Below are 25,991 nucleotides of genomic sequence, written 5' to 3'. Positions count from 1 at the left end.
TCAGAGAACACCTGCTACAGGTGAGAAACTTCATTTTCTCCAAGGAAAAGCAGGACACTAACCACATAAGAGAATCCCTAGCTACCAGGCTCACCAAAAACAACAAATGACAACCAATGGGGACTTGCAACAGGCAAGGCCAACCGGGAACCAATTAACCTAGAATTTATATACATTCCTACTGAGTGGGAGCAGCCTGGAACAGAATAAAAATGGGCCTATGAGGGTGGAGTTGGATTCTAGAATCCAAACAAATTCTGCAGAATGGTCTGACTGGGCTGATGTTGGGCTGCAGGGAGGGGTAGGGAAGGGCAAGGCTGATGCTGGATTACAAGACAATTTCACATTTTTGGTCCTTTATTCTGTAATTGAATAGGGTTTGTGTTCTGCATGTGACCAAGGTGAGAGATTCTGCTGTGTTTCCCTACTCAAAATCTGAGATACTTTCTGTGACTGGGACATATCTGTATGTGGTTTAAGCATCCTTTAAGTCAATCGTTTACCTGAATCATGAAAAGTAGGGTACCCAGGAAATCATCCAGGATTTTTCTTTGACCAGATATTTGTTCAGGGCCCTTAGGTCTAGGACAGGACGAAATCTCCCCATCTTTTGGGGCATAATGAAGTATTTGGAATAGAATCCCTTCTTATTTCCCCTGGTGGAACAGACTCAATAGCATGAGTGTGTAGCAAGGAAGAGAGTTCCTCTGCAAGCACATCCTTGACACTCTCAGTCGACAATTAAGAGGAATTTCTTGCCAATTTAGGATGTAACACCCCCCCCCCCCCAAGAACATTTGGAGACCCCATCAGTCAGAGGTTACAAGAGGCCATCTTGCTTGGAAGAAATTCAACCCTCCTCCTACCAACAGACCATCCAGTCACTTTCACTGCGGCTATGATCTCTTAGAGCTAGTCAAAGCTCGTCTTGTGCTTGGGGACCTGCTGCCAAGGGTGAAGCAGAAGCCCTGGGGAATGGTGGGCCGGAGGACCATGCCTATACCTTTGAGACTAAATAGGATCTCTTCTGGTCACCGACCAAAAAACCTCCAAGAAGTGGAGGACACAGAAAGAGTGGGCTGAGAGAGGGACATCATGGTATCAGCTCTATTCCTGATGAGGTCTGTGATCGCCTCCACTTTGTCCTCCAATAAGGTTATCACCTCGGCAAAGGATGTCTGTCAGTTTCTCCTGAACTGCCGATTCAGTTCACATAGCCAAGCAAGTCTGCGCATGCCAATACCTAAAGTGGAGGCCCTGGATGCCACATCAAAATCATCATAGGCTGCCCGTGCTTCTGATATTCCTTTTGCTTGGCTACTAGTCCATGGAATTCCACAGCCTTCTCTGGAGGCAGAGTGTATGCAACCTCCATTGCACTGTGCAGCAAGTTCTGCATGTAAATACTCATGTATAGCTGGGTAAGACTGTATGCGGGACACAAGTATAGAACCCTGAAAAACTTTCCTCCCAAAAGAATCCAGAATTCTAGCATCTCGCCTTGGGGCTGTCGAGGCATGAGTTCTTGAACTTTTTGCCTTTTTTGAGAGCAGATTCGACCATCTCAAATTTGGGAGCCTTTTGGACTCTATTCACAGAGTCCACCCTTCCTAGAAATAGACTGTACACAGAGAGGGTCTCCCAATTTTTCATTTGTGCTGCTTGAAGGATGCCGTGCATGGGCATTGTCACAACTTCCTAGGGGAGGGGGGTCCTCACAGTCAAGGATATCCAACATTTTGGTCCTGGGCTCTTCCTTAACCTGCAGATCAAATGGGATGACTTTTAGCCATCTCCCTCAAAAAACTGACAAAGTAAAGCTCCTCTGGTGGAGACTTTCTCCTTCCTCAAGTGGGAAAGCGTCTGAAAGCAGACCAAGGGAGACCTCCTCCAAGAAGACTTCTGGTTCAACTTCAGATGCTCAAAAGCAGTCTAAATCAAAATACTCCTACGAGAAGGCTAAGTCTGTTTCTGCCTTGGTCTACTGGACTCATGTCCAGAGTGAGTGAGAGTACTGAGGGACAGGTCCTTTCCTGGATACCGGAGAAGCTTTCTTCTCCAATAGGCTGGAAAGGAGCACTGCCTCTTCCAACGCCGACATCAGCACCCAGTGAGACACCGGTGTTGACAAACAGATGATGGACAGAGCCTCCAGGATTGGCTGGGGTGAGCCATGGTTGGCATTGATGCCCTCAAGGCTTTGGCATCACACCAAGCCAAGATCCGCTCCAACTCCTCCTGCAAGGGGGCTTGGAGCAGCTCCTTGGAGGCAGGCATCGGTAAAGGCAGGGCTGATGTCAGTGTGGGGACAGCCTGAGAGGATGATGAAGCTGAATCGGAAGGCTAGTCCTGGTGCCAAGGAAACTGGTGCATTGGCACTAACTCCACCGGAGGGATAGCAGTCCTTTTGGTGCCGATACTTCTTGGGTACCAGCAGTGCCAGTGCCCCAAAGCTCCTGGCACAGTGCTTTGACAGGGTCCAATGTGGATGCTCCCTTGCCTTTGCTCAATGCATAACATCGGTGTCCCTCGGTGCCAACGAGGATGATTTCAAATTCTAGCATGTCTTTGGTGTCGGATCCAACGATGCTCAGTCCAACGGCGCCCTACTGGCACCCAATGCTGAGGCACATGGACACCTACACTCCTCAATGCCGGTGACGGGATATGGCCTGGAACTGAATATCAGGGTTCAACGCCGGCGGTGGACATTAACAGTGCTGCTTGTCGCCAGCTGAATATCAGGGGGGGTGGGAGATTTTTTTTAATACACTGTATGGCTGTGAATGTTGCAGGACAGAAACAGCATTGAAGTATTTGAATTGTGGTGCTGAAGGTGACTTTCACAAGTACCGTGGACAGCCAGGAAATTGAACAGATGGGTCCTTGACCAAAACAACCCTGTATTCTCACTAGAAGATCACATGACTAAGCTGAAACTATCATAGTTCAGCCAAATTATGTAACGGCCAGAGTCAATTATACTAGGAAAGACTGAAGGAAAAAGACCGCATGGAAGACCAGGAATACAATGGATTGACACAACAACAACAATAATGAATGCTTCATTAAAAAACCTCCACACACAAGCAGAAGACAGGACGTTCTGGAGAAAGTCGATTTATATGGTTGCCAGGAGTCAGCTTCAACTTGACGGCATTAATCAATTAATCAACTTCTAAATTGTCTTTCTAATTATAAAAGAAAGAAGTGAAGTTTGCTTTGTTGGAAAATTTGGTGACTTAAAACTTTGGAGAGAAGAGAAAGTAAGGGTTATTTGTTACGTTTTATCAGGTCAATATTCAAAAGCACCGAAAGGACTGCTACCCCTCCGGTGGAGTTGGTGCCAATGCACAAGTCTCCTTGGCACCAGGGCTAGCATTTATCCAGTTAGAGAACCAAGCAGATAGTGCTACTGAACAGTATCTTGACAGATTGCCATGGCACTGTCCAGATGATGTGGGGGAGAAGACCAAAGTTAGCCTGGTAGTGGTGACTTTCAACCGCCGCTGCTTGGATAACTATCCACATAACTTAGATAGCAAATGGCCGCACCTACATGTAGTGATTAAGCGCCGTTCTACAAACCGAGTCTAACTTTAGGCATGGTTTATAGAATACCGCCACGTGCTTTCTTTCTGCGCAAAATTTTTAGCTGCTATTTATAGACTTCCCCCCCCTAAATGGCTCTAATACGCAGTTTCACACTTAACTACACTTAAACGCTATTCTATAATATATGCGCCTAGTTTCTATACCTCAAAACTGCGAAAGGGGCATAGGCGGGGCAGGGGCATGCCAAGCACTTATGCACTAACCTCTGGATTCTATATATGGCACCTCCAACTTTGAGCGCCATTTACTGACTCCAGTTCTAAGCTTTTAGAATAGTATCAGTTTAAGAACATAAGAATAGCCATACTGGGTCAGAACAATGGTCCATCAAGCCCAGTAACCTGCTTTTAACAGTGGCCAATCCAAGTCACTCGTATCTACCTGGCAGAAACCCAAACAGCAGCAAGATTCCAGAATATTAAAGAGTAACAAGATTCCAGAATCCCAAAGAGTAACAAGATTTCATTATCCATAATATATTGTAAGCCACATTGAGCCTGCAAAGAGGTGGGATAATGTGGGATACAAATGCAATAAATAAATAAATAACAAGATTCTAGAATCCTAAAGAGTAGCAAGATTCCAGAATCTCAAACAGCAGCGAGATTTCAGAATCCCAAAGAGTAGCAAGATTCCGGAATCCCAAAGAGTAGCAAGATTCCATGCTACCAATAGCAGACTATAGGCATGCATTTACACCTTCCACAGAGTTAGTACAACTGTCCTCGCCTAAATTGATGCACATAACTGGAGACTTATGCTAGTATTCCACAAAGGCAATTAAGTGCTTAATTGCTGTAACAGAATTTATGCTTAGCGCACACACTTTAAGGGTCTAACTTTAGGCAACCCGTGCAGAATTGCTTCCAAAATGCATGTTTATCCTACTTTGTCTCCTAGCATTCAGAGCCCGAGGAAAGAGTTTTTTTACAGCTGTAACCTTATGACTTTCTTTTCACATTTCCCAATAAAGTTCATGGTAAAACACTCTGGGAAAGAATATATATTCTTTGATCCACCTCAGTTAAAAGGTTCGATTTAATCCTAGGTAGACAAGACCACTAATAACAGCAACGAGAGTGAAAAGAATTAGGACAGGGATGATTAGTTACTGGTAGATATTCTATAATTTGGGCTGATGTGTCAAGAAGAACATTGCTTAATTTCCTCTTTCACTCTCCCCTCTCCCCATTTTTTCTTTTCCTCAGCATTTTAAAAATGTTGTCATTCCTTTTTCCTATTTGTGAGATTTTAGTAAGTCTGATTTGATTGTAATTATTATTTCTTTAAATACTTCATTCAAGGTATAATTAAGCTCTGGAATTTGTTGCCAGAGAATGTGGTAAAAGCAGTTAGCTTAGCAGGGTTTAATAAAGGATTGGACAAGTTCCTGGAAGAAAAGTCTATAAGCCAAAGTGGACTTGAGGTACATCCACTGCTTATTCCCGGGATAAGCAGAATAAAATCTGTTTTCCTCTTTTGGGATCTTACCAGGAACTTGCAATCTGGACTGACCACTGCTGGAAACTGTATACTGGGCTTGATGGGCCTTCGGTCTTTCCCAGTATGGCAATGCTTATGTACCACACTCTAAGTTGTGTGCTAAAATCATTTAATGAAACTGCTGGGAGTTGGAAAAACTCAGCTAATGACTTCATGCTTCATAAAGTATGCAAATTATTCATCAAAGTCCTTCAAATATTTACCCTGCTGTAAGTTACTGCAGACATGTTTGATTTTAATTGACCATTAATGACATTAAAAGACTTGATTAATTACATGTTCATCCACATCCGAAAACCTGAATTAACCCCAGGTTAATACACAGTGCTAGTTAAACTGAAGTTAGCAGACTAGGAAATTCAAGATATGTCATTTGCTTTTTTGTTAATTTTCAAGCTGAAAGACATGGTCACTATATGCTGGATATTCAGGCAAGTGGATATATATATATATATATATATATATTCAAATTCCTCCAATATAGCTTACTTTTGCATACAAATATTAAGCAGATTTTAAGAAAATCCTAACCAAATCCAAAGTCTGTAAGAAGAATTTAAGAGTCAAATATTTCTATGTACGTTTAGTCAGTGATAGCAGGGCTTCTGCAAGGGTATTAGGCCCTTCACCGTTAAACAACTCTCAATTAAAATTCAGGTACCCAGTCCCACCCTCATCCCAAGTGACATATATCACCCTTTCTAAAACAAGCCTCTAAAAGCACAGAATTGGATATAATACGTCTAAATATTAAACTTTCTTTTATATAGACATAATCCCCCATGTTCTATATATGGCGACTAACGTGATGTGCGCAATTTTGGCCACTAGCAAGCAATTATCTGCATTAATTAGAATCTATGTGCCCAACTTGCTAAGTGTATTCCAGAAAGAGATGCATGTTGAAACTCAACCAGATCATCACGAACATACTTATATCTTCGCCACCCTAGTTGCAAAGTTGCACTAGCCCACTCCCACTGGCTCCCTGTCCGCTTCTGCATACAGTTCAAACTTCTCTTACTGACCTTTAAATGCATCCACTCTGCAGCCCCCATTACCGCTCCACTCTCGTCTCTCCCTACATTCCTCCCCGTGAACTCCGCTCACTGGACAAATCTCTCTTGTCGTCCCCCTTCTCCTCCACTGCTAACTCCAGACTTTGTTCCTTTTCCCTCGCGGCACCTTATGTCTAGAATAGATTTCCTGAGCTTGTATGTCTAGCTCCATCTCTACCTGTTTTCAAATCTATGCTTTCAAAGACCCACCTTTTCACCACTGCTTTTGGCTCCTAGCCACTACTCAGTTGCCCTCCCCTTGTTCCTTCTCACCCAGTACTTCCCTCGCCCTTAATTGTCTTGTCTGTCTGTATTTTTAGATTGTAAGCTCTTTTAAGCAGGGACTGTCTCTCTGTGTCAGTTGTTCAGCGCTAATAATAATAATAAAAAGTACAAATCAATTTATGGATCCAGCTTCTCCTATATAAGCACGCAACTCTGGAATGCACTCCCTAAAGTCGAAAAAACTACGTATGACCACCTCAACTTCCGGAAATCACTGAAGACCAACCTGTTCGAAAAGGCATACTCCACTGACCCAACTTAAGTGCCTGAACCCAGCAACACAAAGAAACCTAAACTTGTAATGAACACTATGAACACTATATAACTTCCCTCTCTACGATTTCAAATGTGTCTGTAACATATTTATCTCATTGACAATACCATCACCCTGTATTTGTTTCATCACCGGAGGTGGCTATTGCCTCACGGTACTATGTAGCCATATTGAGCATGCAAATAGGTGGGAAAATGTGGGGTACAAATGTAACAAACAAATAAATAAATAAATAAATAAATTCTACTGCACGGATCTCAAAAGGGGGCGTGGTCATGGGAGGCACATGGGTGGGTCATGGGTGTTCCTAAAATATACGCGCACTGTTATAGAATATGCCCAATCTGCGCCTAAGTTAGGTATGGACAGTCACACCAGGTTTTAGTTGGTGTAAATGGCCATGACTAAACTAAGTCGCAGAAACAGGTGCTATACGTACGATATAAACCGTGCCTAACTGCAAGCGAGGTTTACAGAATAGTACTAAGTACGGGTTGTTGTTCAGCGCCAGGTTTTTTTTGGCTCCATTTATAGAATCTAGCCCAATATACAATATTCCCCTCATTCTATAACAAGTCACCTATATGTCAGTGTCATTTGCACAGTTAAATTTACTATAATCAAGTGCTAAAATGGCTTAGCATGTAACTGCAAGGGTACATTTACAGGGGAGAGGCCTGGTTGAGTCATGAGCATGGCCAACATTTATACAGGTGAGGGGTCTGGGTGAGTCATGAGCATGGCCGACATTTATACAGGGGAAGGGCCTGGCTGAGTCATGGCATGGCCAACATTTATACAGGGGAGGGGCCTGGGCAAGTTATGGAGTGGCCAACATTTATAAAGGGGAGGGGCTTGAGCGAGTTATGGAGTGACCAACAATTATACAGGGGAAGGGCCTGGGTGAGTCATGGCATGGCAAACATTTATACAGGTGAGGGGCCTGGGTGAGTCATGAGCATGGCCAACATTTATACAGGGGAAGGGCCTGGCTGAGTCATGGCATGACCAACATTTATACAGGGGAGGGGCCTGGGCAAGCTATGGAGCGGCCAACATCAAACATATAAACGCTGAGTGACCGTACTCACTCGCAAATGCGCAGTAGAGACTTCCCTCTCTGCCCCGCCCCCGCTTCAATACATGATGATGGGGGCGGGACAGAGAGGGAAGTCTCTACTGGCATGCTGCAGACGTGGGAACCGCTCCCCCTCCCCCCGAGTAGCCGCCGCCCCTCCATCTGGCCCGAGCACTGTGAACGTACATCAGCACGTAGCAGCAGGCACATCAGCAAAGCTGCCGTCGGGCTTACTTCTCTGCCTTTGTCCCGCCCTCGCCGACGTTACGTCACACGAGGGCGGGACACAGGCAGAGAAGGAAGCCCGCCCCGACGGCAGCTTTGCTGATGTGCCTGCTGATGCGTGCTGATATACATTTACAGTGCTGCTCGGGCCGGGTGGAGGAGCGGCGGCAGCGACTCCGGGGGGGCTCGGAAACCCCCCCCCCATTCCAAAAGTAGCCTGTTTTCATGGGCTCAACGGCTTTCAAACATATAAACGGCGAGTGACCGTACTCACTCGCAAATGCGCAGTAGACTTCCCTCTCTGCCCCACCCCCGCTTCAATACGTGATGATGGGGGCGGGACAGAGAGGGAAGTCTCTACTGGCATGCTGCAGACGTGGGAACCGCTCCCCCTCCCCCGGAGTCGCTGCCGCCCTTCCATCTGGCCCGAGCACTGTGAACTTACATCAGCACGCAGCAGCAGGCACATCAGCAAAGCTGCCGTCGGGCTTCCTTCTCTGCCTTTGTCCCACCCTCGCCGACGTTACCTCACACGAGGGCGGGACACAGGCAGAGAAGGAAGCCCGCCCCGACGGCAGCTTTGCTGATGTGCCTGCTGATGCGTGCTGATATACATTTACAGTGCTGCTCGGGCCGGGTGGAGGGGCGGCAGCAGCAACTCCGGGAGGGGGGGCTCGGAAACCCCCCCATTCCAAAAGTAGCCCGTTTTCACGGGTTCAACGGCTAGTTATATAGGGGAGGGGCTTGGCCAAATTATGGAGTGACCAACATTTATACAGGGGAAGGGCCTGGGTGAGTCATGAGCGTGGCCAACATTTACACAGGGGAGGGGCCTGGGCAAGTCATGGGTGTGGCCAACCTCTATGCAGGCAGTTTAGAGAAAAATATAAGTTGCATGTAGATGTTGTATTTAAATATGCTCATTTATGGCAGTCACAGACATAAGTGTTCATCTAGAATAGGCTCACAGTCCTTGGAATTATGGTTCTTGAATTTTGGGGACCTGCTATCAAAATTGCCTTATACGAGGGCACTTCCATAACAAGGCTTCAACAGTTAAGCACCCAGAGAGCACTTTGTACAAGCCTATTCTATAAAGGACGGTAGGTCCCTATGATCTTTTATAGAAGGGGTATTAACGCACCTAATCTTTAGGCGTGATCACTTACACCCATCGTACAGCTGGCGTGTTAGCACCTAAGCTCCTTGTGACCCTGAGCAAGTCACCTAACCTTCCATTGCCCCAGGTACAAAAACATTGTGAGCCCACTAGGGATAGAGAAAAAGTACCTGAATGCAATAAGTAAACCACTTTGGTTGTATCAATGAAAGGAAGTATATCAAGACTCTAATAAAAATACACTTAAAATATATTAAGAGATGTTTTGTCTGATATTCAAAATGATTTAAGCAGGCAGAAGAGGCTCCTGCCCGCTTAAATCTCCCAGAGCCACCCAACCGCCAATATTCAACGGCATTTAATCAGGCAGTACCGTACCACTTCGGACAACCCTCCTATCTTTCACGATATCTGGTACTGTGCTGCCCTTCTAGAAGACTTCGCTTGTCTCAGGAATCTTTGCTTCAGGTCCCGTCTTTTGACACCATTCGCTTATCGTCCTTGTATTTGCGGATCTTCCATGTAATGGGTACCTCTCTCTGGCACTCAGGCTGGACGCCTCCCTATCTTCATTTAAGCCTAAGGTTTTTGATTAGGGCCGAATTTCGCGGCCTGATGGCCTGGTTGTTACCCTGTGATGGTGGTTCTGCATATTGCTGTTTCTAGGGTTTTCTTTGTGTATCCTCTTTCCTGTCTCCAATGTAGTTCCTTTCTCACCACTGTTTTATTTATCATTGATGATTGTAATCCGCTTTACAGAGGTTTCTCCAAAATAGTATATCAAGACATGTAATAAAACGTGGAAAGTTGGAGGCTGCCTCTAGATGTTGTGGCAGCCATTTTGATGAGGCAGCCACTAGGGGCAGGAGCAAGTGTGGTTCGCTCTTGCCCCCAATGCCCGTACTGGACCACCAGGAATGCGAGGAAAGCAAGAAAAGAGCCTATGATGATGGCAGGGGAAGGGGGTACTGCTGTTGTGGCGGGGAAGGGGGGGTCATTTTGGGGGAGGAGATCAGAAGGGGGGCTGTTTTGAGGGGAGGGGGATTGGAAGCTCTGGTATTATGCGGGCCCCAGCTGAACATTAGCTGGGACCTGCATAAGTTCCAGCGGCCAGAGCACATATTATTAGCACCAGATATTCACTGCCGGAGCCCGCACACGGGGTACAATACGAAATGGGATGGTAGAAATGGAGGAATCTGGCATCCACATCGATTGGACAGAAACACTTAAGGCTCTAGGGGTGACCCTGGTTGAAACACTTTCATTTGAGCAACATACCTTTACATTGATAAAAGTTTGCTATTATAAACTGCGCTTGATCTATCCTGTCCATCATCTTTTCACCACCTTGGCTTTCAGGATCATTATTCACTCCTTGGTTATTTCACAGCTGGATTACTGTAACGCTCTTCTCCAAAGTCTATCTGCTAAAAACCAATTACTATGCTCTCTCCTCGTATCACAGAGGGGTCCTTTTACTAAGGGTGCGCTGAAAAATGGCCTGCGGTAGTGTAGACGCGTGTTTTTGGTGCGCGCAGAATGACTTTTTAGCGCACCCACAAAAAATGCCTTTTTTTTTTTCACTTTTGCCGAAAGTGGACACGCAGCAAAATGAAAATTGCCACGCGTCCCATTTTGGGTAAGGTCTCACGCGGTAACCGGGCGGTAATGGTCTACGCGCATTAAATTCCACTTGATGGGCGTAGCTGCTGCGTGCCAGAAAACAAATAATATAATATTTTTCAGACGCGCATATCGGAAGCGCGTGAAGTGGCATTTGACACGTGTAGGTCATTACTGCCCAGTTACCGCGTGAGATTTTACCCTAGGTCAACGGCTGGCAGTAAGGTGCAGATCCAAAATTGACACACGGGAATTTTGATTTTGCCGCACATCCATTTTCGGCAAAAATTTTAAAAAAGGTCTTTTTTTACAGGTGCGCTGAAAAAGTGATCGACACGCGCCCAAAACCCATGCCTACACTACCGCAAGCCACTTTTCAGCGCACCTTAGTAAAAAGACCCTTCAATTTCTTTACTGAATATTTATCTCAGCAGCATTTATCTGTGTAGCACATAAATACTTTTAAATATCAACGTGAGGTAGTGTGGTCAAGGGTGTGGTTTGGATCGGGCACAGTCAGACAACACAGGGTTTTCAAGAAAAGGGAAAATATTTTATTATTTGACACACCATGTGCCCCCTGTTACTTCACCGGCTTTCATCCGGCACAAGTCCAGTTTCCTATTAGGGCTAGCTCCTAGCTTAGCCCGACACATTGTCTATTCACATCAAAACAAGTACTTTCTGAATGTAACTCAAGGTGTCTCCTACCTTGCCAGTCTTCCCACACAACTCTGATAGCAATGGAGCCTGAGCCACACCACTTCCCTGGCTGTCTCCTCAGGTACTACAGCTCAGCTTGCAGTGGAGTCCTCTCCTCTCCTGGATAGGGTTACCATATGTCCAGATTTACCCGGACATGTCCAAGCAACCGGGCGGGTTTTGCCAATCTGCCCGTTTGTCCAGAAATCCAAACGGGCAGATTGCTAGCCTCCCCTCCCCTTACTTACTACTGCCCTGGTGGTCTAGTGACCTCTTCCGCCTTCGGGACAGGAAAGAGCCCCCTCTTTCCTGCCTGGAGCGCTGCCCTGCATGCATCCTTCCTGTTGGTGATCTCAGCGCCGATTCAAAATGGCCGCCGAGAGTTCAAGTGACCTCGCAAGACTTCAACTCTCGGTGGCCATTTTGAATCAGCGCCGAGATCAGCAACAGGAAGGCTGCATGCAGGGCAGCGCTCCGGGCAGGAAAGAGGGGGCTCTTTCCTGCCCCAAAGAGGTCACTAGACCACCAGGGCAGTAGTAAGGTAAGGGGAAGAGGGTGACAGGGTGTGTGACAGGGGGGAGGGTAAAATGTGACAGGGGCGGAACAAGGATGTGAACGGGAGCGGGGTGTGAAAGGGGGCAGGGCGGGTGTGTGGTGAGGGCGGGGCATGTGTCCTCCTTTTTGGGGGACAAAATATGGTAACCCTCCTGGAGCTCCCTGCTGGAAACCTCTGTGTCGGGGCCTCCTGATCTATTCAGCCTCAGGGCTTTAGCACTAACCTGATTTGAGCCCAAGGTTGCCAGGTGGAAAATTTTTTTCCCACCCAATCCAGCCCAAAACCAGCCCAAACTCAAACCCCGCCCCTGACACCCCCACCCCCGCATCATCACCCCCGCCCCCGCCGTCATCGGCCCCGCCTCCCCGTCACCGGCCCCGCCTCCCCCGTCATTGGCCCCGCCTCCCCCGTCACCGGCCCCGCCCAAAACGTCACTAACCCCGCCCCCCGCGGCCGAAAAAAACCGCCCGAAAAACCGTGGAAAAGAAGAAAAAGAAGCCCAAAAAACCGCGACCCGCCACGGGCAAAAATTTCCCGCAGCGGGTCGCGGAAAACCGCCCACCTGGCAACACTGTTTGAGCCCTGCCCCTCTGACTCAGCATCAGCCTCAGCCTCGACAGAGCAGCACCACCTGCTGCAAGGTGGCTGAACTGTATCATCAGCGAGGCAGTGCTCTTCACTATACACCATCCCCTCCCTCACAAACCCCTCTGGTTCTATGCATTTAATTAAACTGTGAGCAGGCCTTATCCAATCTTCTGGAAACTCAAAACAGTCATAATACAACTCTTCCCTCAAGTCCACTTCTACACACGATCAGTTCAGGGTTTTCGTGTGTACAAAAGCATTTAGGACAGCCTACGTTTCCTCCTAGGATTCGTCCTTTGGTGATCCTTGTATGAATAAATAGTACAGAACACTGCCGCACGCTTGATTTGCGGTGTTTTGCAGTTTCAGTCCATTACTCCATTCTTAGAACAGCTGCCTCGGTTACCAGGACAATCAAGAATTCTTTTCAAAAGTTTGTTATTGATTCATAAAGTGTTGAATGGGCAATCAGCTTTTTATCTGTCAAATATGCTTAAGGTGTATGAGCCAGTAACACTACTGAGATCAGAAAGAGAATTGTATTTTTTTGATTCCTATCTTGAACAGAATCCATTATGAGAAGACAAGTACTTTTTCCACAATTGGTCCCACTGAATGGAATCATCTTCCTTTTCATTTCAGATCAGTCAGATACTGTGGTTTTAAAAAAAAGGCTAAAGAGCTATTTGCTTGTAAAAGTATTTAGTGCTCGAGATGTTAATGTTGAGTGGGATATACCCTGTTTCCCCTGAAAATAAGACCTAGCAGAGGTTTTGCTGAATTGCTAAATATAAGGCCTCCCCCGAAAGTAAGACCTAGCAAAGTTTTTGTTTGGCCCCGATGGGACATGGACACAGAAACCTTCATTTTTTTTGCTGCAACCCAAACACGAAATAACATAAAGAAATGCAAGAAACAAGACTGAGGTGGAAAATCTTTCGTCCAGTGGACTCCTACCATCCTCCTTCACGCTTTTGTGAAGATCAACTACCGGTAAGTGAGCCTGGAAAGAAAAGAAACATCCCCCTTGCAGAAATAATAAAAGAAAAGAAAATGAGTAACCGAGCCCTTTCGGCGCTGCTCCATCGCCCAAGGGCTAAGTCAGACTAGAAGGATGGCAAGTGTTGCGAATGTACAGGAGGAGCGCATAAAGCACCACCAACGGGGAACGGAGCTACCGTAGAATTTTTTTTTAATGTTTGTAATACGGTAGGGATGATCCTGCGCCCTAAGCCCTCTCACAACCTCCCGAGACCCCCAGCCAGAGCAGCCCGGCCCCACATTCCATTACCTTCCCTAGTTCATACCTCCTCCATTCCCAGCCCGGTCAGGGCAGCTCTGCTCCGCTCGAGTCCTGCGGTCACTGTGGCCAGATAAGCAAGCCACAGCCTACTCCTGCAGGATACCGCCCCCCACTTCAATACTGTTCCCGACCGCCATAGTCCCCCTACTACTCCCGAATAAGACATCCCCTGAAAATAAGACCTAGCGCATCTTTGGGAGCAAAAATGAATATAAGACACTGTCTTATTTTCGGGGAAACACGGTATTTCAGTTAAGCTACTGTACAGTGTTTGCAGTTTATTACGTGGGGGTTGGTTGAGATATTACAGGTAAAGATGGGTTTGCCTTTATATGAGGCTTAAGGACTAACTGGCAGGAGGGAGGAAGGAAGGGCTTCATGACCCTTTTATTAAAAGAGATTGAACAGGCTACTGCAGAAACACATTAAAGCATTTTGCAGTAAAGAGACGCCTCCTCTCCCCACACTGCATATAATGTCCTATCATCTGCCATTTCAATCTGTCAGCTGCAGGACTGGCCCAGTAATTTGCAGCGGTGGCCAAAAAAGCAACTACAATGTTAGAAATTATTAGGAAAGGCATAGAGAATAACTCAAAAGAATACCATACTGCCTTTGTATTGCTCCATGGCGAGACTGCATCTTGAATATTGTGTGCAATTCTGGTTGCCACATCTCAAAAAAATATGTAGTGGAACTAGAAAAGGTACAGAGAAGGGCAACCAAAATGATTAAAGAGATGGAAGGACTCTCATATGAGGAATGGCTAAAGATCTGTTCAGAACTCTGCTGCACGTCTTATATTCCGCCAGAACCGATATACTCATATCACCCCTCTTCTCAGGTCACTCCACTGGCTTCCAATCCGATACCGCATTCAGTTCAAGCTTCTCCTTCTTACCTACAAATGCACTCAGTCTGCTGCCCCTCACTACCTCTCTACCCTCATCTCCCCTTATGTTCCCACCCGAAACCTCCGTTCACAGGACAAATTCCTCCTCTCAGTACCCTTCTCCATCACGTCCAACTCCAGGCTCCGCCCATTCTGCCTCGCCTCACCCTATGCCTGGAACAACCTTCCTGAGCCCTTACGTCAAGCCCCCTCCCTGCCCATCTTCAAGTCTCTGCTTAAAGCCCACCTCTTCAATGCTGCCTTCGGCACCCAACTCTTACCTTCTGGATATCCAGACTGCCCCAATTTGACTGCCCCTATCGAACTGACTTTTCACTTGTCCTTTAGATTGTAAGCTCTTTGAGCAGGGACTGTCCTTATATGTTAAATTGTACAGCGCTGCGTAACCCTAGTAGCGCTTTAGAAATGTTAAGTAGTAGTAGTAGTAAAGAGGTTAGGGCTCTTCAGCCTGGAGAAGAGACGGCCGAGGGGGGTCCTAGGCCAATTGGGAGCAGACAGTTTGGCATGGACATTTTGGAGCAGGCAACTGGTACCAGACAAATTGGTACCAGACAAATTGGTGCCAGACAAATTGGAACAGACATTTTGGCACAAATAGTAAGATAAACAGTGATTAACTGAAACTTTGTAAAGGCTTTATTAAGAAAATACATAATAAAGTGTCAATTACTCTTGCAAATCGATAGTCAACAATCAAACATTTTTTTTAAAAGCCAATGTTAGTGTTTTCTAAAGGATGGACTAAAGTTATAGAATCAATTAAAGCAAACTTAATTTAGAAAAAGATGTGCAAAGAATGCACCAATGTAGAATCATTTAACAAAACTTATGTCCAAAATATTTTAATCAATCAAGTTAATGTAGTGGCTGCATCCACACAAATAATCCAAAATTGAACGATTAGCATAATCCATGACAATCATTTGAAGTTGACGATCGAGATCCCGGTATTTCTTCTTCTGCAAGGAATAATGTTCTCCAGCAGCGAGAAGTTTCATATGCAGGCGATTCATGTTCTGTTCCTTTTGTAGTTTCAGATCTAGCCTCAGTGCTATTGGATGGACAATTTGCACAAACTGTGCAAAAGCATTATGTCATCCCTCGACTGCGTTATTTATTCGTGGTGTGTCGTCACAAACAGCCTGATAACAGTCCCAGATGCTGGAAGGGAAAAAGGGAAAAAGATGTCGTTGCCATCTTCCAATGAAAGTGTCTTCGAAGTAGTTCAGAAGGTCATCGACTTCTGGAAACGATTCGAGCTCTGTAAGTTCTTCGTAAGAATGAACATTCTCGGGAATCGGCACATATTCAAAATCTGGATCTGTGCTGTAACATCCAGCATAGCCATATTCCTGCACCTTACACCACATGATTTATCCGAAATGAAAATGACATCCATGAATTTGCGGATTAAAGATTTCAGTAAGTGTGTTCATTGATACCTGTAATTGACCTTAAACACTCCTACAGAATATTCAAACATGATTTCACATCTTAGTAGAGCGCTTAATGAGACATCAAAAGCTACTAATTGTCCTGCACCGAATTAGATGTTATTTTCCGTCAACATAGACACTCCAAATTATCCTACGACGAACTGTCCACCCCAAATTGTCCACTCAAAACTGCCCGGCACCGAATTTACTGGTTACTGTTTCACATCCAGAAGATGTAGGGAGGTGTAGTCCTTACCATAATCCTCCCTCTGAAAGGATGGGAGGAAAATCGTCTGACTGAGGTGAAAAGATGAAACCACTTTTGGAAGAAAGGAAGGAAACGTGCACATGGACACGCCAGCCTGCGAAAACTGCAATGCCTGGAGCTCAGAAAACCTTCTAGCTGAAGAAACAGCCACCAGGAAAACAGTTTACTTCCAAATGCCCTAACACCTCAGCAGTCCGGCACCAATTTGTCCACCATCAATTGCCCGATCCGGACACATCCGTCTGCGAAAATTGCAGAAAGGAGCCCCTGCACGACAATGCCTAGAGCTCAGGAACCCTTCTAGTGAAGAAACAGCCACCAGGAAAACAGTTTGCACCCAACTGCCCTAGCACCTCAGCGGTACAGTACCAATTTGTCTGCCACCAATTATTCACTCCAAAATGTCCATGCCAAATTACCTGCTTCTAATTGCCCTAGAAGCCCTTTTACTAAGCCACGTAGGTGCCTACGTGCGCCCAACGCACGTCAATTTGGAGTTACCACCTGGCTACCGTGTGGCCCTTGCGGTAATTTCATTTTTGATGTGCGTCCGCTATGCGACCCAGAAAATTATTTTTATTTTCTGGCGCGTGGCAGAAACCGGGTAGTAATCGTCATTCTGCACGTGTAGACGACGACCATACGGTTATCGCATGAGACCTTACCGCTAAGTCAATGGCTGGCAGTAAGGTCTCAGACCCAAAATGGACGCGTGCCAATTTTTACTTTGCCCCTCGTCCATTTTCGGCCAAAACAAACAAAAAAAAAGGCCTTTTTTGCAGGCACACTGAAAAATGGACCTGCGCGTGCCCAATACACGCATCTACACCAGCGAAGGCCATTTTTTGGCGCACCTTAGTAAAAGGATCCCTTAGTGACAATTTGTCTGCTCCCAATTGTCTGCCACCCTCAGGGGAGATATGATAAAGGTGTATCAAATCTTGAATGGAGTAGAATGGGTAAACGCGAATCAATTGTTTATCTAAAAGTACAAAAACTAGAAGACACTCTATGAAGTTACATAGTGGCACATTTAAAAGAAACAGGAGAAAATAATTTTTCACTCAATGAATACTTAAGGTCTGGAATTCAGAACCATAGCAAGTGGTAAAAGCAGTTCATGTAGCTGGGTTTGAAAAAGGTTTGGACGAATTTCTGGAGGAAAAGTCCATAAATCGTTATTAAGGTAGACCTGGGGAAAGCCACTGCTTATCATTAGAAGTAAGTAGTATAGAGTCTTTCTACTTTTTGGGACTCTGCCAGGTACTTGTGACCTGAATTGGACAATTTGGAAACAGGTTTCTGGCTAGATGGACCCTTGATCTGACCCAGGACAGCAACTCTTATGTTCTAATCATAATAATGGCCTAAGAAAGAGGGACATGCTACTCAAGGAAAAAGAACTAATCGATCATAATAGCTCTGCAAATCACCAAAAAGCTGAGATTTCTACTCTCACCAGGGGCGTAGCCAGACCTCAGCGGGAGGGGGGTGCAGAGCCTGAGGTGAGGGGGGGCACAGTTTAGCCTGCCGCCTACCACCTCGCCACTTTCACCTCCCCCCCCCCCCCCCACTGACGACGATCCTCCTCTGCCACTTTCGACCCCCCTACCACCGCCAACCCTCCCACGCCATTTTTGACCCCCCCCTCCCCCCGCCAGGTACCTTTGCATGCAGGGATCCTCAACCCCCACCAGCTGAAGTCTTCTTCAGAGCTAGTCTCCTGCGTGTTCGCTGATCTATTTCTGTGAGTCCTGACTCCTGATGTCTTGCACGTGTGCACGCAGGACATCAGGACTCACAGAAACAGATCAGCGAACGATTCAGAGAACGGCGCTGAAGACTTCGGCTGGCAGGTATTGGGGACCCCTGGCAGCGGGGTAGAGTCATCGTCGGGAGCGAAAGTGGCGGGGGAGGGTCAGCGGCGGGGGGGGGGGGGGGGGGTTGAAAGTAGAGGGGGCCTGGGCTAAATCTGTGGGGGCCCATGCCCCCGTGGCCCCACCTAGCTAAGCCCCTCTCCCAAAAGGATCTTCATACAACCCACCCAGCATTCTTCATATCTTCTTCATGTTAAAGAACAGGGGGCCCCTTTTACTAAGATGCGTAGGCGCCTACGCTTGTCCAACGCATGCCAAAATGGAGTTACCGCCCTACTACCGCGTGGCTCTTGCGGTAATTTCATTTTTGGCGCACGTCAGATACGCGCGTCTGAAACCTAATTTTTTAAAAATTTTATGGCGCGCGTAGTGGATGCGCGCCAAGTGGCATCTGACGCGCACAGGTCATTGCTGCCCAAATTCTTTACCGCTAGGTCTGTGGCTGGTGGTAAGGTCTCAGACCCAAAATGGACGCGCGGCAATTTTGATTTTGCCTCACGTCCATTTGCGGCAAAAAAAGGCCTTTTTTACAGGTGCGCTGAAAAATGATGCTGCGTGCGTCCAAAATCCGAGCCTACACTACTACCACAGGCCATTTTTCAGTGCGCCTTTGTAAAAGGACCCCTTAATTACTACTAATTACTGTAATTTTTTCATTTTTCTTAGGATAAAAATGGAGGGAAAAGGCCTCAGCAGTAGAAGACTACTACTACTACTTAGCATTTCTATAGCAAGGGTTACGCAGCGCTGTACAAGTTAAAACATGGGGAAGGACAGTCCCTGCTCAAGAGAGCTTACAATCTAAAGGTAACAAGCTATGTAGTCAGTGTAGGTATCATGAATGGGGAGGGTGGTTAGGCGCCAAAAGCAAGGGAGAAGAGATGAGCTTTGAGTAAGGACTTGAAGATGGGCAGGGAGAGCGCATGGCGTATGGGCTCGGGGAGTCTGTTCCAGGCATAAGGTGATGCGAGGCAGAAGGGGCGGAGTCTGGAGTTAGCGGTGGTGGAGAAGGGTACAGATAGGAGTGATTAGACTAGACTAGAAGTTGCAGCGATAATAGACACCAAAAGCTTTATGCAATTATCATCAATCAGTTGCTATCTGCTCCTGCATCTTCTAACTGGAACCAATGATTGCCAAAAACCTCCGTTAAATATTTAAACCTTTAGGGCCCCGTTTACTAAGCAGCGTTATAAGCGCGTTAACATTTTTAATGCGCGTTAACCATGTACGTGCCTACAATATCCCTTATAGGTGCCTACATGGTTAGCGTGCACGCTAAGTTTAGGTGCGCTAAAAACACTAACGCACCTTAGTAAACAGGGCCCTTAGTATTTAAACATAGTCATTTAATATTGTTGTAGAAAAACACTCTTCACATTTTTCAAAGTTGCCCAGATCGCTACCACATATATTGTTGCCAAAACACATGCAGCAGGAAGACGGAAGCATAACGTTCCAACTTAACTTTAACTTAGCATTGAATGTCATACTAAGTTAAGTTGGAACGTTATGCTTCCATCTTCCTGCTGCATGTGTTTTGGCAACATAGTAACATAGTAGATGATGGCAGATAAAGACCTGTATGGTCCATCCAGTCTGCCCGAGAAGATAAACTCATTACATAAGGTATGACATGATACAACATATATATATATACCTGCTTTTTATTTGTCCATGCTATTTTCAGGGCACAGACCGTAGAAGTCTGCCCGGCACTGTCCTTGTTCTGAAGTTATCATCTAAGGCCTTGAAAAGTTCAATTTCAGCCCCGATCAGGGCATAGACTGTAGAAGTTTGCCTAGTACTGGCTTTACTTCCCCAATTTCCGGTGTTGCCACCTAGTCTCCGCTAAGCTTCTTTGGATTGATTCCTTCTAAACAGGATTCCTGTGTGTTTATCCTATGCATTTTTTGCCAGTTCCCTTACATCTGGAGGAGAGTTATGTTCCATTTCAAAGACTTAATGGTTCACTTACTTAGGGATCCTTTAACCAAGCTGCGGGAAAAAGGGCACTGCGCTAGCAGCGGGGGCCGTTTTTTCTGCGCACCAGGACCCTTTTTACCGCAACAGGTAAAAACAAAAAGCCCCCAGACACACATGCCCATACGGTACGAGAACTCTTACCACGTAGCCATGCAGTGGGAAACCCTTACCGCCACCCACTGAGGTGGCGATAAGGGCTCCCGCAAGCGATACCCGCAAGCAAGCCTTCTCCGGAGTAGCCCCCACACTCTGGAATGCACTGCCTGAAAGGCTGCGCTTAACACAAGACTATCTCTACTTTAGGAAGCAGGTGAAAGCTTGGCTCTTCAACCAGGCCTTTAATGGAAGTAACTAACTCGTTAGTCTCACACACACACACACACAAGGCTTGACTCAGGCTGCACATACTGCAGAGGGACATGTTTATCCACTCCTACCCTAGCTGAGACAATAACCATCTCTCTGATCTCATGTGCAACTTTCTTTAAATCATTCACCTTACATTCTAACTCTTCCTACTTTCTTACCCTTCTATATGTTACATCTTTGCTTTACCCTTCGCTATCACCTATAATGTTCTATTACGTATTGTGTTGACATTGTAAATAGTATACCATGCCATACTTTGTATTGTTTTTGAATATTTTTACTGCTGTAATTGTCACCTCTTGATCTATTCTTACTGTACACCGCCTCGAGTGAATTCCTTCAAAAAGGTGGTAAATAAATCCTAATAAATAAATAAATTTGGACATCAAACGTATGTGGTCCACTTTTGGCAGTAAAAAAGTTCTTCCTGAGAGGGTAGGAGGAAGCCAAGACCAATAGGCCAACCGTGACAATCAAACGGACCAGCTTCCTCTTGTGTGGAGGGGCTGGCAAGGGACTTGGTGAGCGATACTCCCAAAATATCTGAGGCCAACTGGATGACTTTATCTCAAAAACCCCAGGCTATGGGGCAGTCCCACCAGATATGTAAGAAGTCCCCTTGTGCTCCACAACCCCGCCAACATAGGTCATTGCCCATACCATGCATAGCTTTAAGGCGTGTAGGGATATCATACCATTGATACAGCATTTTATACTCATTTCTCAACCAGATTAGCCGCTAAAGAAACATGTAAAAGGCAATTTAGGTGTTGCTCCCACGCCTTATGTTCAAAAACAGATCCCAGTGCATTTTCCCATACCATTTTATAATGAGGTGGCAAGAAAATCTGAAGTAATAAGGCCTGATAAAATATAGTAATACTCCCCCCTTTCCACTACCCCCCTGAACTGCTCTCTCCAACAGGGTTTCCTAAAAGCATCCATTTCTAATACGTTATGTGCTTAAACTATTGGGAAAAAAAAATAAAAGAACCCCTGAGACTAGAGATTTTGAGGATTGCAAGTTATATAGAACCCGGTGATGCCCAATTACTGCCAGGTTTAGCACCATGGAAGCCATTTGCAGGGGGGGAGGGGTTCCCCTGGAAATGGCACATGCACGGGGCAGGACTACTGCCAGCGGTCAGTAAGCCTGTGGCTTACCGCCGCTCTGTAAAAGGGCCCTTTAGGGAGGCATTCAGGTAGATATACCGTGTTTCCCCGAAAATAAGACACTGTCTTATATTTATTTTTCCTCCCCAAAACGCGCTAGGTCTTATTTTCGAGGGGATGTCTTATTTTCTGGGAAACATCGGTGGCCCCCCCTTCCCCACCCGAGGTCGCCGGGCCCCCCCTCCGTCGCTCCCGGAACTAACCTGAAGCTCCTTTCACCTTCGCAAGTTCGGATTCGGATTCGAAGCAGCAGCGCAGCAGGGCAGACCTCTCCTTCCTTCCGTGTCCCGCCCTCGCCTGACGTTACGTTACGTCAGGAGAGGGCGGGACACGGAAGGAGAGGTCTGCCCTGCTGCGCTGCTGCGCTGCTGCTTCGAATCCGAACTTGCGAAGGTGAAAGGAGCTTCAGGTTAGTTCTGGGAGCGACGGAGGGGGGGGGGGGCGCGACCTCAGGTGGGGGGGGGGGGTGACCTCGGGTGGCTCTCGGCGGCCCTGCTTAAAAAAAAAAGTTTGGTAGGTCTTACTTTTAGGGGGATGTCTTATATTTTAAATTTGCAGGAAAACCCCGGTAGGTCTTATTTTCGGGGTAGGTCCTATTTTCGGGGAAACACGGTAGTGAGGACAAGAGGGTAGCAGTCCTTATGAGGTGAGAGGCCAGGGGTTAGTGTTGGGTTTTTTAAATGTATATGTGCTATGTGTTATTTTTATTGTAGATATGGTATTTGGAAGTCACTGTGAACATTTATGTGCTAGCCAGATTATACACGTGCAAAAATAATTTCTTTAGCAAAGAGAACCATAACCTTTATCTCACCTTTCCAGTTCAGACAATTTCTTGCAAATTCTACCACCGCCAGCTGCATTCCGAGGCAGATTCCTACAGGAAAGGTTAGGGATGGGATACAAAGGAAAGAGAATTGAAAGACACCTTGAGAACAATTCACACTGTGCAAATTTCTTTCCACTTAATCTTTTCCTGCCTAAATGGCACACCAGAGCTCTTAGACAAAATGAACTTTTTCATCTTGTGGTGAGAATGAGGCCCTGTAATGAAACACTATGACAGCTATATCTGCCTCCATCTGTTTCATAGCTCAGCACAGGCAATGTGTCATTTTATAACCAAAGAATTTATGCAAAATGAAAAAAGGCAGTGCAGTGACCTCCTCAAGAGTATTTTTTTTATTGGTGGGATGACTGCTGATTTTTTTTCTGCCACTTGGCAAACCAGTAGGACCCTGAGAATTTCGTGGTCAATACAGGACCTGCTCTTCCTTCCTTCTTACCCCACTGGGTTTTCTTTCTAAGCAGGGTGACATGGACTTGGGGAAAATCCACTATTTCTGGGATAAGCAGTATAAAATGTTTTGTACTTTTTTCGGGATCTTGCCAGGTATTTGTGACCTGGATTGGCCACTGTTGGAAACAGAATGCTGGGCTTGATGGACCTTTGGTCTGTCCCAATGTGGCAATACTTATGTACTTATGTACTTGGGATTCTGAATGGAATCTTGCTACTCTTTGGGATTCTACATGGAATGTTGCTACACTTTGCATGGAATCTTGTTATTCTTTAGAATTCTAGAATCTTGCTACTCCTTGGGGTTCTACATGGAATGTTACTATTGTTTGGGTTTCTGCCAGGTACTTGTGACCTGGATTGGCCACTGTTGGAAACAGGATGCTGGGCTTGATGGACCTTTGGTCTGTTCCAGTATGGCAACACTTATGTACTTATGTACTTGGGATTCTGAATGGAATCTTGCTACTCTTTGGGGTTCTACATGGAATGTTGCTACACTTTGAAATTCTGCATGGAACCTTGTTATTCTTTAGAATTCTAGAATCTTGCTACTCTTTGGGGTTCTACATGGAATGTTACTATTGTTTGGGTTTCTGCCAGGTACTTGTGACCTGGATTGGCCACTGTTGGAAACAGGATGCTGGGCTTGATGGACCTTTGGTCTGTTCCAGTATGGCAACACTTATGTACTTAGGATTCTGAATGGAATCTTGCTACTCTTTAGGGTTCTAAATGGAATGTTGCTATACACTTTGAAATTCTGCATGGAATCTTGTTATTCTTTAGAATTCTAGAATCTTGCTACTTTTTGGGGTTCTACATGGAATGTTACTATTGTTTGGGTTTCTGCCAGGTACTTGTGACCTGGATTGGCCACTGTTGGAAACAGGATGCTGGGCTTGATGGACCTTTGGTCTTTCCCAGTATGGCACTACTTATGTACTTAAGCCAATTTCTGCTACTTTTACGCTTGCAGTTAAAAGTAAAAACGGAAGTGAGATGTAAATGATGATTCTTCTGTAAACCAAATGAAACAGCAAAACCAGGAATAGGATTTTGCTATCGCAAACCAAGGCCCTGTTTACTATGCTGCATTATAGGTGCGTTAGCATTTTTAACGTATGTTAACCATGTACGCGACTAAGATATCCCTATGGGAACCTACACGGTTACCATGCGCGCTAATTGTAGGCGTATTAAAAACGCTAACGCGCCTTAGAAAACAGGGCCCCTTGTCATGAAAACAGTGGATCATCTCATCCCATTTTAAATTTTGCTGTTCAGTGAATATAGCCTATGAGAACAGTGGAGTTGCCTGTGTTTGTTGAATTAATTACTGGTCTCCAACCTGTATTTTTTTAGGGTCAATTTATCCCTCCCAACATGGTGGTCCACCCACCAACACCTAGGAAGAAATAAATCACCCAAGGCTGCATCAGTTAGGAGTTTATTTAGATACCTTATTTCTTATCAAGTATTTGTATAATTAGCAGATCAGTGATATCTCACTGGGAGTACAGAACATTGCTACACAAGAATTACTTCTATATCTGAGACTCCAGATAACATACAAGCAATGAAATGCTTTTATTTATTATTCTCCAAATATATGTATAAAAGATGCAAGACTATTTATGAGAAAGCAATAGGATTATTTGCCAATTCAGATACAATCTATTGGTTTCTCATGAGAGTGAAGCCCTGCTTGCACAAAGGTGCTGGCTGTGACTGTCTCACTCCAAATGAAAAGGAAGTACAATCACTTATATACGCTCATTAACATAACAGGTCATTCTGACAATAATCCCATTTATTGGATATATGCTAATGTAATGGTTAACACTGATTGGCTATGGTAATGAGTTGATTAGTATTTACTGGAAAAGTTAACAATAGACCAGCTCTTACTGGAAGTAACTGACTCTGCCCTGTTGGTAAACCACACCATCCTGTTTATGAGGTTTTTGCACCCTAGCCCTTCCTTATTTTGCTGCATGGTATGTCCCAACAGCTCAGGAGTCTTACTGGAACTTCAAAGTTCAGATTATAGTTAAAGGCCTGTAAGCTTTTCTGTCACTTTTAGATCTGACCCAAAGTCTCAGGCCTTGAACCAAGGCTCTCAGTTAGATAACAATACTCAAGCCAAACAGTAACGAGTTGGGTACTTTTAAGTAGAGATGAAGCTGAAGCTGGTTGCAGTTTTTGGAGAACAGATACCTATGTCTCTATCACAACAGACTGCTGGCTATCCCATGGAAAATGTTACATTGGGATGACTGTCCACTGATTGTTGGAGTCTTTAGAGAGGAAGTCTGCTTGCCTGGCCTTTACACATTTGTCATTCTTGCATCAGTTTCAAAGGTATTCAAACAGAGTTCACCATTAGAAGAAAAAATGTTAGAATATACAATGATTCCAATTATGTGAAAGCCTCTCTGTAATTGGATATCATGACGATGATAACGAAGATGAAAATGAAGATGCAGGTGATGAATTAGACAGAACTACTTCTAATGCAGATGATAATGGCAATAATGATGATAAAGTATTCTTTGCTATATAGAAGTCAAGTGTTTCAGAGATTTCCTTGATCAAAACCTGCAGACCCAGTCAGAAGACATCAGTAATATCACAACCTGGCTTGATTTGAAGGAACTTTTTCATCAGAATGAAAAATCAACTTCCTGCTAGCGCAGCTGATGAACACCTTTTAAGCTGGGTTAGATTAATGAC

General features: G+C 45.5%; 1 protein-coding gene across 7 annotated transcripts in view; it reads right to left on the bottom strand.

Annotated features, from left to right (window-relative positions):
• The window catches only part of CTPS2 (CTP synthase 2), a 541,710-nt gene that overhangs the window by 452,131 nt on the left and 63,588 nt on the right, over positions 1–25,991 (bottom strand). For all 7 annotated transcript variants that reach the window (XM_030202308.1, XM_030202304.1, XM_030202305.1 and 4 more), the window contains one exon: positions 22,770–22,832. In XM_030202308.1, coding sequence (XP_030058168.1) covers positions 22,770–22,832 — 63 coding nt within the window. The remainder of the gene's footprint in view (positions 1–22,769; positions 22,833–25,991) is intronic.

This window comes from Microcaecilia unicolor, chromosome 4 (genome assembly GCF_901765095.1).
Source record: "Microcaecilia unicolor chromosome 4, aMicUni1.1, whole genome shotgun sequence".
Classification (NCBI taxonomy): Eukaryota; Metazoa; Chordata; class Amphibia; order Gymnophiona; family Siphonopidae; genus Microcaecilia; species Microcaecilia unicolor.
The sequence above is the reverse complement of the archived record's forward strand: the minus strand, read 5'-3'. Positions and strand labels throughout refer to the sequence as shown.